Below are 15490 nucleotides of genomic sequence, written 5' to 3' on the forward strand. Positions count from 1 at the left end.
GGCTACTAAAACAAAAACAGTCAGACACTAACAAGTGTTTCTATTATTTTTACTGTTCCCTCATGTTTGGACAGGATAGGCTAGTAGCTGACATGCAGGTGGAGTACATGTTCACCCAGTTACATCAGTAGATATTAATTCAACACAGCACTATCAGCTGGGAGTCACACTTTCCACTACATCAACCACAATCTTTACCCTTGAGGTGTGGCGGGAATAAAACGGCAGCTAAGCAGCAAAATAAATACATTAAATAATAATATTTCTTAAAAGAGCGCTCAGTCCAGACTCATGTCTTCATCGTCGTCTTTCTTGTCTTTGGAGTCGCCATCTTGATCAGACTTTGTCTCCGTCTCCATGGCTTTAGCAAAAGCCTCCACATCTGGAAAGAATAAAGGAGCAGAATTCAAAGCTGGAGCTGAAGTTAACCTGGAAGCAATTTCTCATCCACAGTTTAAAGAGCTTTTCTCCACTAAAGTTAAAACAATTACTACATTTCAAATTTTACCTGGACAGAAAATTATTTCTGTTAGCATTTAACACGTTTTGTTTCAAAACTTCACACAGATGCAAACATAATTTTATTTGTTTACTACAAAATTAATCTATCGCTGGTTCTTACTGCAACGTTAGTGTCAAAGCATTTTAATATTGTGGCGTTAAGGATTTAAAACAAGTACAGTGTTATTAAAATATAATTAAACTGCTTTTATTCAATCAAATATTTAAGTGTAAAAAAAAAAATCACAAACTCCAAAGTCTGTCGACTAACATCAACCCAGGTGAAATGTTGTTAAGAATATATAAAGTAGCATAATTAAGCTGTCAAAGTTTGGTCTAAACTTAAAACGAAACTTTTTATTAAAAATAAAATCACATGAAGTTGATCTAAAACAGAGATAAAACCTACAGCTATTCATGGATTATTGCTAATGTAATATTTGCCTTGGTGTACTAAGGCCCAGTTTCAGCTCCTTTGTGTTTCTTTGTTGATCAAAGGCTGATTGTTAAAGTTTTTCAAATGATCAATCACATTAGCACAGCTGCTGAACTGATTAAAGCAGGATTAAATCAGACTTAAATAAAACAGAATTGAAGCATTCTTGTTCCAACAATTTGCGACTGTTCCATGTGGGGACTCAACACAAAGGAAACGTCAGATTTCATACGACACTGTGTACGAACAGAAGCTGGAGGTGCACAGCGAAGTACATGCTGCTCAGCAGGCAGCTTCATTAAATCATACGCATGAGAGAGATTTTTTCTGGCACGCTCCTGCACAGAAAGGCTTTCATCTTTCATTCCAGTATTACAATTTAGGCCTTGCAGGAATGTGGCAGTTTCTATTGAGGCTGAGTGACGCACATTTCATCATTACAGGGCGAGCAGGAGGCCCCGCGCGGACGTCAGCGTGCCCTCTGATTTGTTGCGACACATAAATGGACCAACTATGCGTCTGTCATTCAGGCAGATATATATATATATATTTTAGGGGTGCAACGATACACAAAATTCACGGTTCGGTTCGATACTTTGGTGTCACGGTTCGATATTTTTTCGATACAAAAAAAATGTTCATGCCTTTTTAATTTGTCATTTATTAAAATTATAAATATATATTTTAACTCAAAAGTACAGTTTTTAAATTTAACCCTAACCCTTGTGCGTGTTTTTTATTTTGACAGCGAATGTGCACCTGCGGACCACTTATGTGCAGCCCTGGTTATTTAGCTCGTCATATTGCAGCCACAGAAATTATTTTGTCCATAAAACCATAAAGCTGCACTTTCTTTTTGCCTTATAGTCTGATTTGTCATAACTTCTCCGTTTTGTGGTAAGCTTTTCTTTGGCTGTCACTTCTTCACCCTGACCTGTCTTATTTGGCTCAGCAGAACTGAAATGCTTTTACACGCTCACTCACATAAGCTCAGCGATTCTCTGCGCGATCAACCTCTCACATGTGTAAGCTGCGGGAGATTTCACTTGTCATGTTTGCATAGTAAGCTAACAATTAATAAGACGATGTCAGAGGAATTGGTGCACAAATTATCATCACTCACAGATCAGTGCTGTCGCTCTCTATACACAGTTCGCACGATTGCAAAGTGAAAGCAAAAAAACAAGCGCAAATTCAAACGCGATTTCAATATGTCACATATTGACAGTGGCTCACCGATGCCAATGACATAATTACCCAGCTACATTTCTGAAAGAATGCAAAAGCATTGACATATATTTTTCCTACAATAGCCCGACGGGCAGGGAAGAGATAGATTTTGGTAGCCCGACTGAAAAGATCGCTAGCCCCGGGACGTCGGGCTAGCGATATTGCGAGCCCTGTATCTGATTGAGGAATCACTCATCTTTGGAAAAGAGAGTTTATTACAGAGAAATGGCTCTTTCCAAAATAAAAGCTATACTATCCGCTTCTTCTGGGCTATATTCTCAGCAGCATATTAAACACATAAGGAGAATCATGTGCTAACAGCTGTCTAAATGACTCGGCTAAAGTTAGTAGCATGCTTGCTTGTTTTTTTTCTGCTTCAACTTGTCTTTGCACTAGGATGATGTCGGTGTAAATGTGGAGTCATATTCGTTGTGTTCCCACTAGTGCTTTCAGGTTAATCTCGTTGAAATGACCTTAACGCCACAACACGGCAAATCTCCGTTAAGGAGCTACCGCCGATCGCCCCGTGCATGGGGCTAGATGGCCAACATGTTAACGAGCTAACTGCGCTAACACACTAGCTCCCACCCATGTAATTGAGCATTGCATGGCAAACATACTGTTTTACTTTAGTCCATGACTCGCTTACCTTCAGGGTCATACCTCACATGAAAACCAAAATAATTCCAAACGCCAGATCTGAATGCCCTGCGCTCTTCCTTCTGACGATGCTGTCTGTGTTGAGCGCTCAGTGAATCTGGGTTCGACTACTCCGCCTAGGCTGCACTGTCGAGCCTAGGCGGAGTAGTCGAACACAGATCCACTGAGCGCTCAACACAGACAGCATCGTCAGAAGGAAAGTTGATAAAATAAATTAAAAATTTTGTATTGTCCGATACATATGCGTACCGAACCGAAAGCACTGTATCGAACGGTTCAATATCGATACGAATATCGTTGCACCCCTAATATATATATATATATATATATATATATATATATATATATACACACACACACATATACACACACACTTCTGCGTGTGTGCCCACCGGCATGGAAAACTAAACTCAGCCTAAGAAGAAGAAACTGAAAAAAAAATGTTTTTAACGATATACTAAAACCCATAAAGAAAACTTCTGGACTTCACTTTTGAAGCATAAGTGTTAGTATCCTGGCCGCCCTCCACTCAACGTTGATTCCTCACATTTAGAGGTGACCATATTTTGTAGAGAAGGTGGTCTCCTAAGCCTCAAGGCTGGTTTAAATTTTTATTACTTGTTTTAAGAGTCTCACTGGTTTGGCGCCACCCTCTTGAGCAGCCCTAAAATCCTCCCAGAGCCCTGATGCTACATTACAAACCTACTGCTCTTAGACATTCACAGAGCCAAGCTCCAAAGCGAACGATGCAACAGAACCTGCTCAGTCACTAATTCACTTTAAAACACGGTCTTCCTCCCACAAAGACAGCATTTGATAAGCTCCCCAGTACCCTTAATGTCAAGTTTGAACCTCTCAGTATATCAATAAAACATGTAGATTTGCGTCCATTAGAATAGCTTCTAATGGCTTTTTTAACGTCCGTGTAGCACGTTGGTGAGCTGAGCTTGTTTTAGATGTGCTGTAGAAATAAACTTTGACCTGACTTGTAAATAAAAAAAACTAAGCACAAGCTTATTGGACGGGCTCTGTCGCACAGCAGATACAGTGGTATGCAAAAGTTTGGGCACCCCTGATAATTTTCATGTTTTTCCTTCATAAATCATTGGTTGTTTGGATCAGCAATTTCATTTAAATATATCATATAGCAGATGAACACAATGAAATTTGAGAAGTGAAATGAAGTTTATAGGATTTACAGAAAGTGTGCAATAGTTACTTAAACTAAATTAGGCAGGTACATAAATTTGGGCACCCTTGTTGTTTTATTCATTTGAATACCTTTAGCAATAATTATTGAAACATAGAATTTATTTGGTAAGCTCATTGACCCTTAACATACATACACAGGTAAATCCAGTCATGACAAATGACTGGATTTAGGGCGGCCAATTGCAAGTTTTTCTCCTCTTTGCATCTTCTCTCGAGAGTGGCTACATGGGAGCCTCAAAACAACTCTCAAATGACCTGAAAACTAAGATTGTTCAACATCATGGTTTAGGGGAAGGATCCAAAAAGCTATCTTGGAGATTTCAGCTGTCAGTTTCCATTGTGAGGAACACAGTGAGGAAATGGAAGACCACAGGGACAGTTCTAGTTAAGGCCGAAAGTGACAGGTCAAGGAAAATCTTACATAAGCAGAGATGAAGGATGGCGAGAACAGTCATAGTCAACCCACACACCAGCTCCAAAGACCTGCAACATTATCTTGCTGCAGATGGTGTCACTATGCATCGTTCAACTATTCAGCGCAGTTTGCACAAGGAGATGCTGTACGGGAGAGTGATGCAGAGGAAGCCTTTTCTGCGCACATGCCACAAACAGAGTCGCTTGAGGTATGATTAAGCACATTTGGACAAGCCAGCTTCATTTTGGAATAAGGTGCTGTGGACTGATGAAACTAAAACTGAGTTATTTGGGCATAACAAGAGGCGGTATGCATGGTGGAAAAAGACCACAGCATTCCAAGAGAAAGACTTGCTACCCACAGTAAAATTTGGTGGCGGTTCCATCATGCTGTGGGGCTGTGTGGCCAGTGCAGGTACTGGGAATCTTGGTAAAGTTGAGGGTTGCATGGATTCCAATCAATATCAGCAGATTCTTGAGAACAATGTTCAAGAATCAGTGACAAAGTTGAAGTTGAAGGGCTGGATATTTCAACATGACCCTAAACACTGCTCAAAATCCACTAAGGCATTCATGCAGAGGAACAAGTACAACGTTCTGGAATGGCCATCTCAGTCCTCAGACCTGAATATTATTGAAAATCTATGGTGTGACTTAAAGCAGGCTGTCCATGCTCAGAAACCATCAAACCTGACTGAACTGGAGATGTTTTGTAAAGACGAAAGGTCCAAAATCCCTTCACCCAGAATCCAGACTCTCATTGGAAGCGATCAGAAGTGTTTGGAGGCTAAATGTCAACTAAATGTTGATGTAATTTTCTGTTGGGGTGCCCAAATTTATGTACCTGCCTAATTTAGTTTAAGTTACTATTGCACACTTTCTGTAAATCCTATAAACTTCATTTCACTTCTCAAATACCATTGTGTTCATCTGCTATATGATATATTTAAATGAAATTGCTGATCCAAACAACCAATGATTTATGAAGGAAAATCATGAAAATTATCAGGGGTGCCCAAACTTTTGCACACCACTGTAGATGTCAGTATTTGTCGATGTGAAAACAATCGAGGCCACAAACAGCAGTAAGCATGATTTTTATGCTGTCACGTTTTAACATCGCAACGTGCGAGTCTGTGTGGACTGAAACAGGTTTGGAGCGTCCGCTAGGACAGCTGCATGCCGTTCTGCAAACTTTTCAGTGTTAGTGCGCTTTAAAAATCGTCTCACTTGCTGCACATTATTAAATGTTTCTTACATTTCACGGCTGACAAAACGTAATGTTGCTGTTGACCTTTAAGTTTTGCAGAGCTGAAACAATCAGGTACAGCGTCTCTGCGCGACATGAGTCAACACTGACCTCCTTTGTTAGCAGCGTCGACGGCCTCTGCAGGCAAGCCAAACTGGTTCATTAGAGGCCCCAGCTGCCCGGACGCCAGCGCGCTGCTGAACATGCTCATAGCCTGCAGAGAGACCATAAATACCAACAATAAGGACAAATGCCACTACAAGATGCTAAATGCCAACAACCCGGATCCTCTCAAACACACCGTATCTCAGTTCAGATGAAATTTCTGAAATCAAGGATAATAAAATATTTAGGTTTAGTAGGAAAATGTGTGCATTTATCAGCCTGAAACTGCTACAGGTGCAACAAATGTGGATATAATATGACACAGCATAAACCAAACACTATAATAAAAGAAGAACAAAGCTACAGCAGTTTTAAATGACAAATGAGGAAACTGTATCACTTTGAAGGGAACAGTCAGTTCCTCTCTGTTTAAAAAAAAACAACTATACAGGACATCCACCTGCTGAAACTGAGGTGAGCTCAGCGTGTTTTGCAGCTCCTCTGAGCTCTGAGGCAGGGACTCTCCGGAGGGCAGATAGGGCATCAACCTCTGCTGAACCTCAGGATTGGCCAAGATGGGAGCCATGATCTCAGGCGTCAGGACGCTCGCGAGGTCCACTGCGGGCAACAAAGACCCACACTGACTGGTTAATGCAAACAACAACATTATCATTCATATTTCAAACATACGAGACACAAAAATCACTTTTTTCAAGCACAGTTAGATGCAAGTGAATCTGTAATCTGTAATTCTGAGCCTCAGTGAGATTATTGCTGCTTTAGATCATGAGGTTTCTTTCTGACTTAAGGGTAATAATTCAGTCATCTGTGCCATAGCGCCATAGAAAATCTTTATTATTGGAGCTTAAACGGTCAAACAATGGAGCTCTCAAAGGGCTTTATGATCTCAGTCACTATTGTTAATTTAGTAAAATTATGATTGAAATTAAAGTTAAAAGGGAAGATAAAGCAGGCTGTGCTTCAGGTCGTGACTACTTTTACTTCTTTGTGTTCCTCAGTTACAAAGTCAGATAAAATCTTCGTCTGAGATGTTTAGTGGTGGCTGTGAGATCACCTGTATGTCGAGTCAGGTTTTGACGTTATCTCTGAGGGTGGATCTGACTGATCCCTAAAGTATATTCTGCTTTACTGTCCTTATGAAGTCCACAAGAATACAGGTTTAAGGCCTGGATGCTGATGTGCTGGGAGTGAATCAAACAGTAAGTTAGGAAGTCTTCATCTGAGAGAACCTCTGTTGGTTCATTCACCAACTAATAACCATTTAACCCCCACAGCCTATCTAAGCATTGCACTGACCAGAACCACAGTGCACCCAGCTTCTAAAGGCCCAATAGGTGATGCTATCAGGTCAATATGGACCAGACCTCTAAGGAATGTTTCCAGCCCCAATCTGGTGCTAGCAATTTGTATCTAATAAAATGTCTAATGAGGGCATATTGTGCAATTTTTCTTATAAAACTTAATTCAATATCACACACTGTCTTTGGCCCTTTTCTTCCTCTGCCATCTTACTTTTTGTATATTAATCTGTCAGCACATCAGCAGGAAGCTGTGCCTAATGTAGCGCAGCACAATGAAATTTAATCAAAACAGCGACAGCCTGCAGAATTTTCAGGGGATTCGTGCTCCTGCAGCAAACTGAATTATAATGCAAAAATTACGCAGAATTAGCGACACTGTTGTGATCACAGTCTTAATTATTTGGCGCTTAATTAGTGAAGATTTCACTAATTAGGTCTAATTATTCATTTACTTTCAGATTTAAAACCAAAAAAAACCAAAAACAAATCTCAGTTTTTAGGAGAACAAAGTTCAATTTTCCTGAAGCTTCCATCAAATCCTCACCTCCCTGGCTGCTGGCAGGTACGTTCATGGTGGCCAGGATGCTCTGCAGGTCTCTCAGCTGGATGGGCTGCGTGGGGTTGGCTGCTGCTGCCGCCACGGAGGACACAGCAGGGGTGGAGGGGGTGGTGGCTGTTGGGGAGGCCGCTGAGGTGGCAGAGGGAGTGATGGGAGTGGTGGGAACCTGGGAGGAGCCGAGCCGACTAGCAGCGGAGGTAGAGGTTGGGGTGACGGCTGTGGACGGACTGTGGATGGAAATGTTTAGCAAAACATTATGTAAAATCACAACCCCTAACCCTTCACCAGAGGTTGTTTGGTTTCCCTGATTTATAAATCATGGCAATCCTCCTGGCCCTTAACAGCGTACACTACATTACTCTGTTTGTGTCGGGGGACCCGATCTTTGGGGTGGACCAATTTTTGGCGCAGCGTGTTTTGGGGTTTGAAAGCCACAGAGATGCTATGTTTAGAGAAAATGTGTCTCAAATGTTCCGATACTCCTGACACATAAGAGATCACTAAGGGTTTTCGCTTCGGTAGCAGTCCTTATTTCCTGGATCGGCTGGAGCTTTCTTTATGCGCCTTCTCAGCTTTGACAAACGTCCAGCTGGGATAACCACATGTACTCAGGGCCTTCTTGATGTGACGTTCTTCTGCTTCCCTGGCCGCTCTGTCTGCGGGGATGGTGTTCGCTCTATGTTGAAGCATCCTGATGACACCCAGTTTGTGCTCCAGTGGCTGATGAGAGTCAAACCTTAAATACTGATCCATCTGTGTTGGTTTACGGTACACATCAACTTTTAAATGTCCCCGATTACTGATGGAAATCTCAGTATAAGAAGGCTAACCTGCCATTTTTTATATCCTCCCTGGTGAACTTGATGTGTTGGTCCACTGAGCTAATGTGATCCGTGAATTGTGGTACGTCCTTGGATTTGATTTTGATCAATGGTCTTTTATTGTAAAGCACTTTGTGATTTTTATTTTTGAAAAGTGCTATATAAATACATTTTACTTACTTATTTTCTTACTTATCAGTGGTTGTTGATCAATGGTCATGACAATTTGCATATTAATGATCAAGGAACTGACCTCACAGCCTGTTGTTCACCAGTGGTGCTAGTTTCAGTCATTATGCAAAGGTACTGTTTTATAAGGCTGGGAAAACCTGCAGTCAGCAGAGACTGAAGAAGTCAACTGGATGAGTGATGAAACATTTCTCCCATTGAAAAAGCTACATCCAGATGAACAGAATCAACTTTTTGGGATTTTGGAAATAATCATATCAGTTGGAGCTCAGAGCTTCTCTGGAAGAAAACTCATGACTCATTACAAACTGAACTCAAAGAAGGATTTAGCTTTCAGGTTGCAAAGCAAAAGTAAACATGCATTCTTTTTCATGACCAGCAGGTGGCGACTTAGCGTTGAAGTATATAAAAAAAAAAAGACTCCTCACTTTACCTCTGACCTTAGTGATTTTAATCTCAGTGTCAGAAAAGTCAAAATTGCTCATCTTAAGGATTCAAAAGGGGAACTTGCTAATCATTGGGTGACAGCTCCATATCTATGTCCATCTTTTATATACAGTTCATGGCTAAACTGTTATTTTTAAGGTTATAGTTAACATTTGAGCTCTGCTGTACTGATGCTAAAACCTTCTCTTTCATAGCTTCCCTTTTATTGGAACTTCTCATTTTATCTTGTTTTCCACCTCAAAAATATTCTGGAATCCTTCAATATATTTAACAGAAATGTAAATAAGACACCTTGTGGAGGAGTTGCTGGCTGCAGGAACGCTGCTGCTGCTGCTGCTGCTGCTACTTCCAAGAAGGTTGGCCAAGCCTGGACCAGCCAGTGTCCCGAGACCACCTGTCAATCACACAAACAGAGCTCAACATCTCACCGATATTGTTAATGAGATGTTTTCACGCTGTTAGCTTGTGGACTCAGTCATGAAGGTACTCACCAATCCCTCCCAGTCCAGTTGGTCCAATAAGCTGCATCAGCTGGTTGTGGCTCATGTTACCCAGAAGGCTCTGCAGGCCACCCTCACCTTTACATGCAAGCAGAGAAGACAGGTGACACCCATGAAGGTGAGACAGTTCAGCTTCTTACCCACGACAGGTTTAAACTACGACACAGCGTGTTTGTTACCTCCGAGCGCAGACAGATCGTGTCCTCCGCTGCCGCCGCTGCTGAGAGCACCGGGCATGGGCGGGTTGTTAAGATACTCGTTCACTTTGCGGCAGTACTCGTCATCCTTGTCAGTCTTTGGCTCCTGAGATCAGAAAAACAAAATGCCAGGGTTACTGAACATTAACATTTTGAGGTGTAAAGCAGAACAAGCCTTATTATTGCAATACACAAAAACAAAAGATCATGAATGTTGTTTTTTTGCTTCGTTTTTATCCTTTGTATCCTCTCATTTCCTCTAAACGTCTGCCAAAGGCATCCGGGTCTGTTTAAGCAGTCAACAGAAAGCTACCTGTCCTATGACTTCAGCTTGAATGGGAATATTGCTCACGCTGGAAACTGAAAATCCCTTCCAAGGGAAACTTGGCCTACTACCAAAGAGTGCTGGATCTGAACCAGAAGCAGGAAGATTTGTTATCGGCTTACGTGAAAGGAAGGTGACAGAAACGAGGTGGATTCTTATGTGTAAAAATCAGTCAAATCTGATTTTCAAATCTTTCTTTTTCACTCACTGTGTGTTTTACACCTCTCTGCATTTAATCGTTAGTTATCATTAATCTCTGCCTCTCTTCCACAGCCTGTCTTTGTCCTGCCTTCCTCCCCTCACCCTCAAACGCTCATGGCAGAAGGCTGATTGTTGGGGTTTTCTCTGTATTATTGTAGGATCCAGACAATATAAAGGGTGTTGAGGCAACTGTTGCTGATTGTTGGTTGTTGTTGTGATTTGGCCCTAAATAAATAAAACAGAATTTTAAAAATTGACAATTGAACTGATTTTCCATGTAATGACCCAGGGGCCAGTTATATGGACAGCACAACAGATGAACCAGTTTTTGTCTGCTTGGTTTGAAGTGAACTGGGATGTCATGAGATGATTCTCCTGAATCTTCTTCAATTTAGTGAAAGATTCAGGAGAAAAGTCAGTAACCTTTCGGTAAGAAATAATTATATTTAGCTTGAATAAAAAGAGAAAACATGCTGGGAAACAAAGGATTAGTAAACAGACGAGTCTGGAGCAGCTGCATACCTGCATCCAGAAGAAGAGTCTTTTGGAGCCAGCTTTGAATTTCAGCACATAGACTCGTCCGGTAGTGCACTGATTCACCCGTTTGAACTCGCAGTCATCAGGAAAGATGATCAGGTCCTAAATTGGCAAATGGAAATGACTGCTGTGATATTAAGAAATTCAAACACCAGTTAACCTCATCTGGATGGCGTTACCTACATCGTCCACGTTCCCGGTGGTCCGATCCTTCCAGCAGAAATGGATGAGGGAGTCGTCCGTCTGTTGGATGTAGACCTGACCTTTACGCTTGTCAGGCGTCACCGTGCTGCCCTTCATGGTCATCTTACCGGCACGAAACTCCACCAGGTACTTACTGGAGGAGCCGCGGGACCCAGACACCATGCTGGGGAACAACGCTCCAGAGGCCATGATGATGACGGTGATAAGCACTGACTGGTTTACAGCTGCTTTAGTGACCTAAATATTAGAATAAAATAACATGTAATTATGTTATGGTCCACAATCTTATTCTCTGTGCTTATAATGAGTCAAATAATAATCTTCTCAGATTTTATGACTCTATGATCCTTTCTTTGTAACATCTGTTTGTCTGCAGCAGATAAGATGATCACAGCAGTACAGATTACATAATATATTTGTTTTTTCTCATTTGGTTTTTTTATATTTCATCCTTTTGATTAGCTATTTTGTGACTTTGCATTCAAACTAAACTCAACCTTCTCTGTTTATCATGAACATTGAGGCGATGCATCACGTTGCACAGCACACCCAGCCTCTCTGTATCGACGAGGTCTGGTCACCGACCATCTAACTCCATCTTCTTACCCACGCTACAACAAGAAGTCTCTATAAACTTTGTTTGTACTTTAAGTGAAGCTTCACATTCAAGCACAGCAGAAGGGAAAGCAGCTTCAATCTCTGTTTTCTAGCATCGCACTAAAAATATTAGTTCTGATCTGTCCATCATAAAATGAAAATGACACCAAACTTCACACTCGTTCCTTTTATGAGAGGCTTTTATATGCAAGGAGCAGCTCTATTTACTTTGAACCCTCTAAGCACTCTTCTCCCTGTTCACAAATGACAGCACCTCAGAAGGGCTGTCTGCAGATTGTGATGTTTGCGATTAGAGCAGGGTGATATGGCCAAAAATATTTATCACGATATATATTTGAAAATTTGCGATAACGATATAACTGACGATATAATTGATGCGAGACAAAATACAACTCCACAACATTACTAGCGCAAAAAGACAACCTTCCATTTATTTTCACGTAAACAAGAAGCTGGTTTTTATGTACACTAAAGCTTTATAAAAATGTATCAGTGCAAATGCAAATTCCTTGCTGAAAGTTTAACCCAAAGGCATTTCCAGTAGAAATGGGCTGACATATCCTGAGCATAACCATGTATAATATCCACTGAAGTTAAAAAGAGGTGCTTTGCAACATTAAACTGCAGTGTGCAGTACGCATTTTTCGGACGGGATTATAAGGCACATTAAGCGAAACAAAGCAGTCAGATAAATCAAACTTTATTAAACTCATTCTTCTTGCTCCCTCCACTTCTGTACCATTGATTCATTAATGTTGAATTCTCTGGCAGCTGCTCTATTCCCATGTTGTTGCAGTATATTAATGACTAACCTCGTATTGTGGATGGATTATCTCAGTTGTTCTCCTGACTGAAGTTTGGTCCGTTTACAGCATCCGGACATGCGATTGCATTTGTCTCTAACCATGAGGAACCTTCACGTTAACTTTTATAAGTGGAAAAGTGTTAGTGTTCGTCCTCCAGCTTCACTGTTATGTTATGCTAACATAGCTGTGTCGCTAGCGATCACGTAGCACATCATTATATACCAGCTAGCCCAACTTCAGTAACCCTACAAACGTCACTGCTGTTTAGTTTCCTGTCTTCATTTATGTTGGAAGTGATAGCAGAGCTGTACGTTTGAATTTTTTCAGAAATCTCTCAGTCAGAACATGCTATATCATGCTTAGGTAACTAGCGAAACTAGCGAGCTAACTTCCGCTAGCTTCCTGCTAACTTCTAACTCCGTTAAATGTAATAACTTTTGTTTTCATGGATGCCTGGAAGTTAAACTTCATAGTTACACCTGGTAAAGCAGCAATGCTGATCGTTTTATTAAAGATGAAAGAATTTAGACAGTTTTTAACGCTCAGTGATGCTGCAGTGTTGTTTGACCTGAAGTGTACTGAGTTTAGGACCCAGATTACTCCCAGATTTAAGAGCATCTTAGTCCGACAAATACGACAATAACAACGGCCGCTTGCATGTTCTGCAAAAAAATGTGCTTTGTTGTGTATCTGACGGACAAACACCAAACCAGTTCCACATCATGGAAGTTGCACCATTTTTACAAACCAATTCTGGTTCCTCAACAATCGGCCATGTGCGTATGAAAACAAAGGCACTGCGCATGCGCGTTTTACTCCCATTCTATCGCGATATTTCATTTTCCTATCGTTGCCTAACATTATACCGGTATTACCGTGAACGGTATAATATGGCCCAGCCCTATTTGCGATGACACGATGGTCATGAGTCTGATGACCTCTTCCAACCTCCCCACTCTGGTAGGCGCTACAGATCAGTCTACACCAAAGTGAGGTTTGGAGATAGTCCTACTTCTTCATTGTTCCATCCACTTTGTGTGGCGAACTGACTGCACAAAAGCTGCAGGGCACGATGCTACCACCACCATGCTTGACAGCTTACATAGTCTGAAAGTCTCACCTTTATTCCTACAAACACACCTCTCTCATTTTTTTGATTGGCAACCTTTTCAGTCAATTTTCTGTCCTTATTCTGATTTCCATCAGGTAGGATATTTTTTCTCCTTACCTAGAGTCCTTGAAATTATAAAATATTCTCGGCAATATATTATCAGCATAAATTCTCACATTTTAGAGCAGGTAAATGTTTGATAGTTCTGACTGAGACAATACCTGAAAGCTAAATCCATTTGTGGGATTTGTTCTGAAGTATAATCATTGCAGCTTTATAACACACACCCTGCTCATGCATTGGATGAAACGCTGTGTAACCACGATGAAGACTAGTATTACCCAGCATTTACAATCATCGCAGACCTTCATTCTGGTCTGCACTTGGATTTTTGAAGCCTAACAGCCAATTTAATGTAAACGTGTCATTGTGTTAGAAGCATTAAGGATTAACACAGCTCTGCTACATCATCGTGATCACTGTAAATCTAACTAAGACTGTGGTTTAGATGCATATTTGATAATGTAGCTGGAGTTAAACCACTGCTTCCATAATAACAACAGGGACAGGAGCAGCCTCCAGCCCCTCACAGATGACTCTGCATCCCACAGCCCGTCCTAAGCTACGTGAGGTCGAGCCCGGGCTGTGGCTCTAAATTCACACACAGTGAAAATAAACCTGTTCCCGTAGTCCACGTTACCAAATTCAAACATTTACATGTAAAGAAATAAGATGTTTTTACTCACGCTTCTCTCTGAAATATCGTTCGGCCGCAGAAAGGTCGGGCTCGGCGTCGGCAACTTTGATTGGCTGAGCGGTGCCGGTGCTTCGCTGTGATTGGTGGAATCATGTGTCAATAAGGTGGACTTTAAATCCGCTGCGCATGTTTGGTAGAGATAACACGAGCCACTCGTTTTACGTATCAAACCTGCAGGTTTGGAGATTTTCATACGTTTACTGAGCTCAGCAAAACATTTTCCAGTTACAGTCTGATGAATCGACAAAGATCTTGTGGAATAAAGTCACTCTGAAAGCAGGAAAAATGTATTAAAGGAAAATATGTCTGTGAAGGTTCTCAGTCATCCAGGCCATCGTAGTGGGACACTCCCACTAGGTTTATATCTGGGACTCTCCACCATTTGACCTTAGAACTGAAGAAGCTTCTCGGATGAGAGGTGAAACGTCTTCAAGTAACTTAAAGAAGTCCAGACGCTTTTCTTTGCAAGCTCCTTTGACTATTAAAGGAAAGTATTTTGAGTGATTAGGGCTCCATGCCATAACTTCCACTTCTGCCTATAGTGAACCCAAGGTGCGCAGATCCCATTAAACTAGAGCTGGGAGGTCAGAAACTCTGATATATCCAGCTTTAAAATAAAATTCAGGCTTCAGGTTTGGCATTTAGCAAGTGGATGACAATAATATTATTGGATGCAACTTTGCCAACTGCCTCTGAGTAAATCTTGAGAGGATGAAAGGAAGCTGAAGGCTGTAATTATGGTCTTACGTGATAGTCTTCTTGCACATCTGTAATTATGGTTAATATGAAGGCAACAAGTTCAGCTGCAGCTCGGTTTTGACACACACCATCTTTGCCTTTGCCTGAAATAGAAAAATAAATAGCTTTCTATTCATTTTAGGCATAGGATTAAGAAGCAAGTGAACTCACACTTTACTTGAACCTTCGCCCACTTTCTTCACATTAATGGGCTAAAAGCAAGAAGCCAGAAAAGTAAATATGGGCCAGGATAAAACGGAAATTAGCTGCAAAGTTTTGAACCACTTAAGAATAATCACCTTTGCATTTCATTGCTTTAATATTACACGCAGCACATAGGAGCCTGTATCA

The 15490-nt window shown here is 41.1% G+C and overlaps 1 protein-coding gene across 1 annotated transcript; it reads right to left on the reverse strand.

Moving 5' to 3' along the window:
• Nucleotides 1-35: 35 nt before the first annotated feature.
• On the reverse strand, nucleotides 36-14611 carry LOC146684545 (proteasomal ubiquitin receptor ADRM1-like). The gene is made up of 10 exons (XM_085442921.1): nucleotides 14391-14611; nucleotides 11089-11346; nucleotides 10891-11007; nucleotides 9825-9948; nucleotides 9637-9723; nucleotides 9437-9539; nucleotides 7674-7915; nucleotides 6268-6425; nucleotides 5814-5916; nucleotides 36-382 (listed from the first exon to the last, which is right to left on the reverse strand). Exons 1-10 carry the CDS (start codon nucleotides 14592-14594, stop codon nucleotides 279-281), a joined length of 1500 nt encoding a protein of 499 aa, XP_085299047.1. The 5' UTR covers nucleotides 14595-14611; the 3' UTR covers nucleotides 36-278.
• Between the last annotated feature and the right edge of the window lie 879 nt (nucleotides 14612-15490).

This window comes from Copadichromis virginalis, linkage group LG20, assembly GCF_057382275.1.
Source record: "Copadichromis virginalis isolate Kocher_CV1m ecotype Utaka linkage group LG20, C_Virginalis_male_GT1.1, whole genome shotgun sequence".
Taxonomy (NCBI): Eukaryota; Metazoa; Chordata; class Actinopteri; order Cichliformes; family Cichlidae; genus Copadichromis; species Copadichromis virginalis.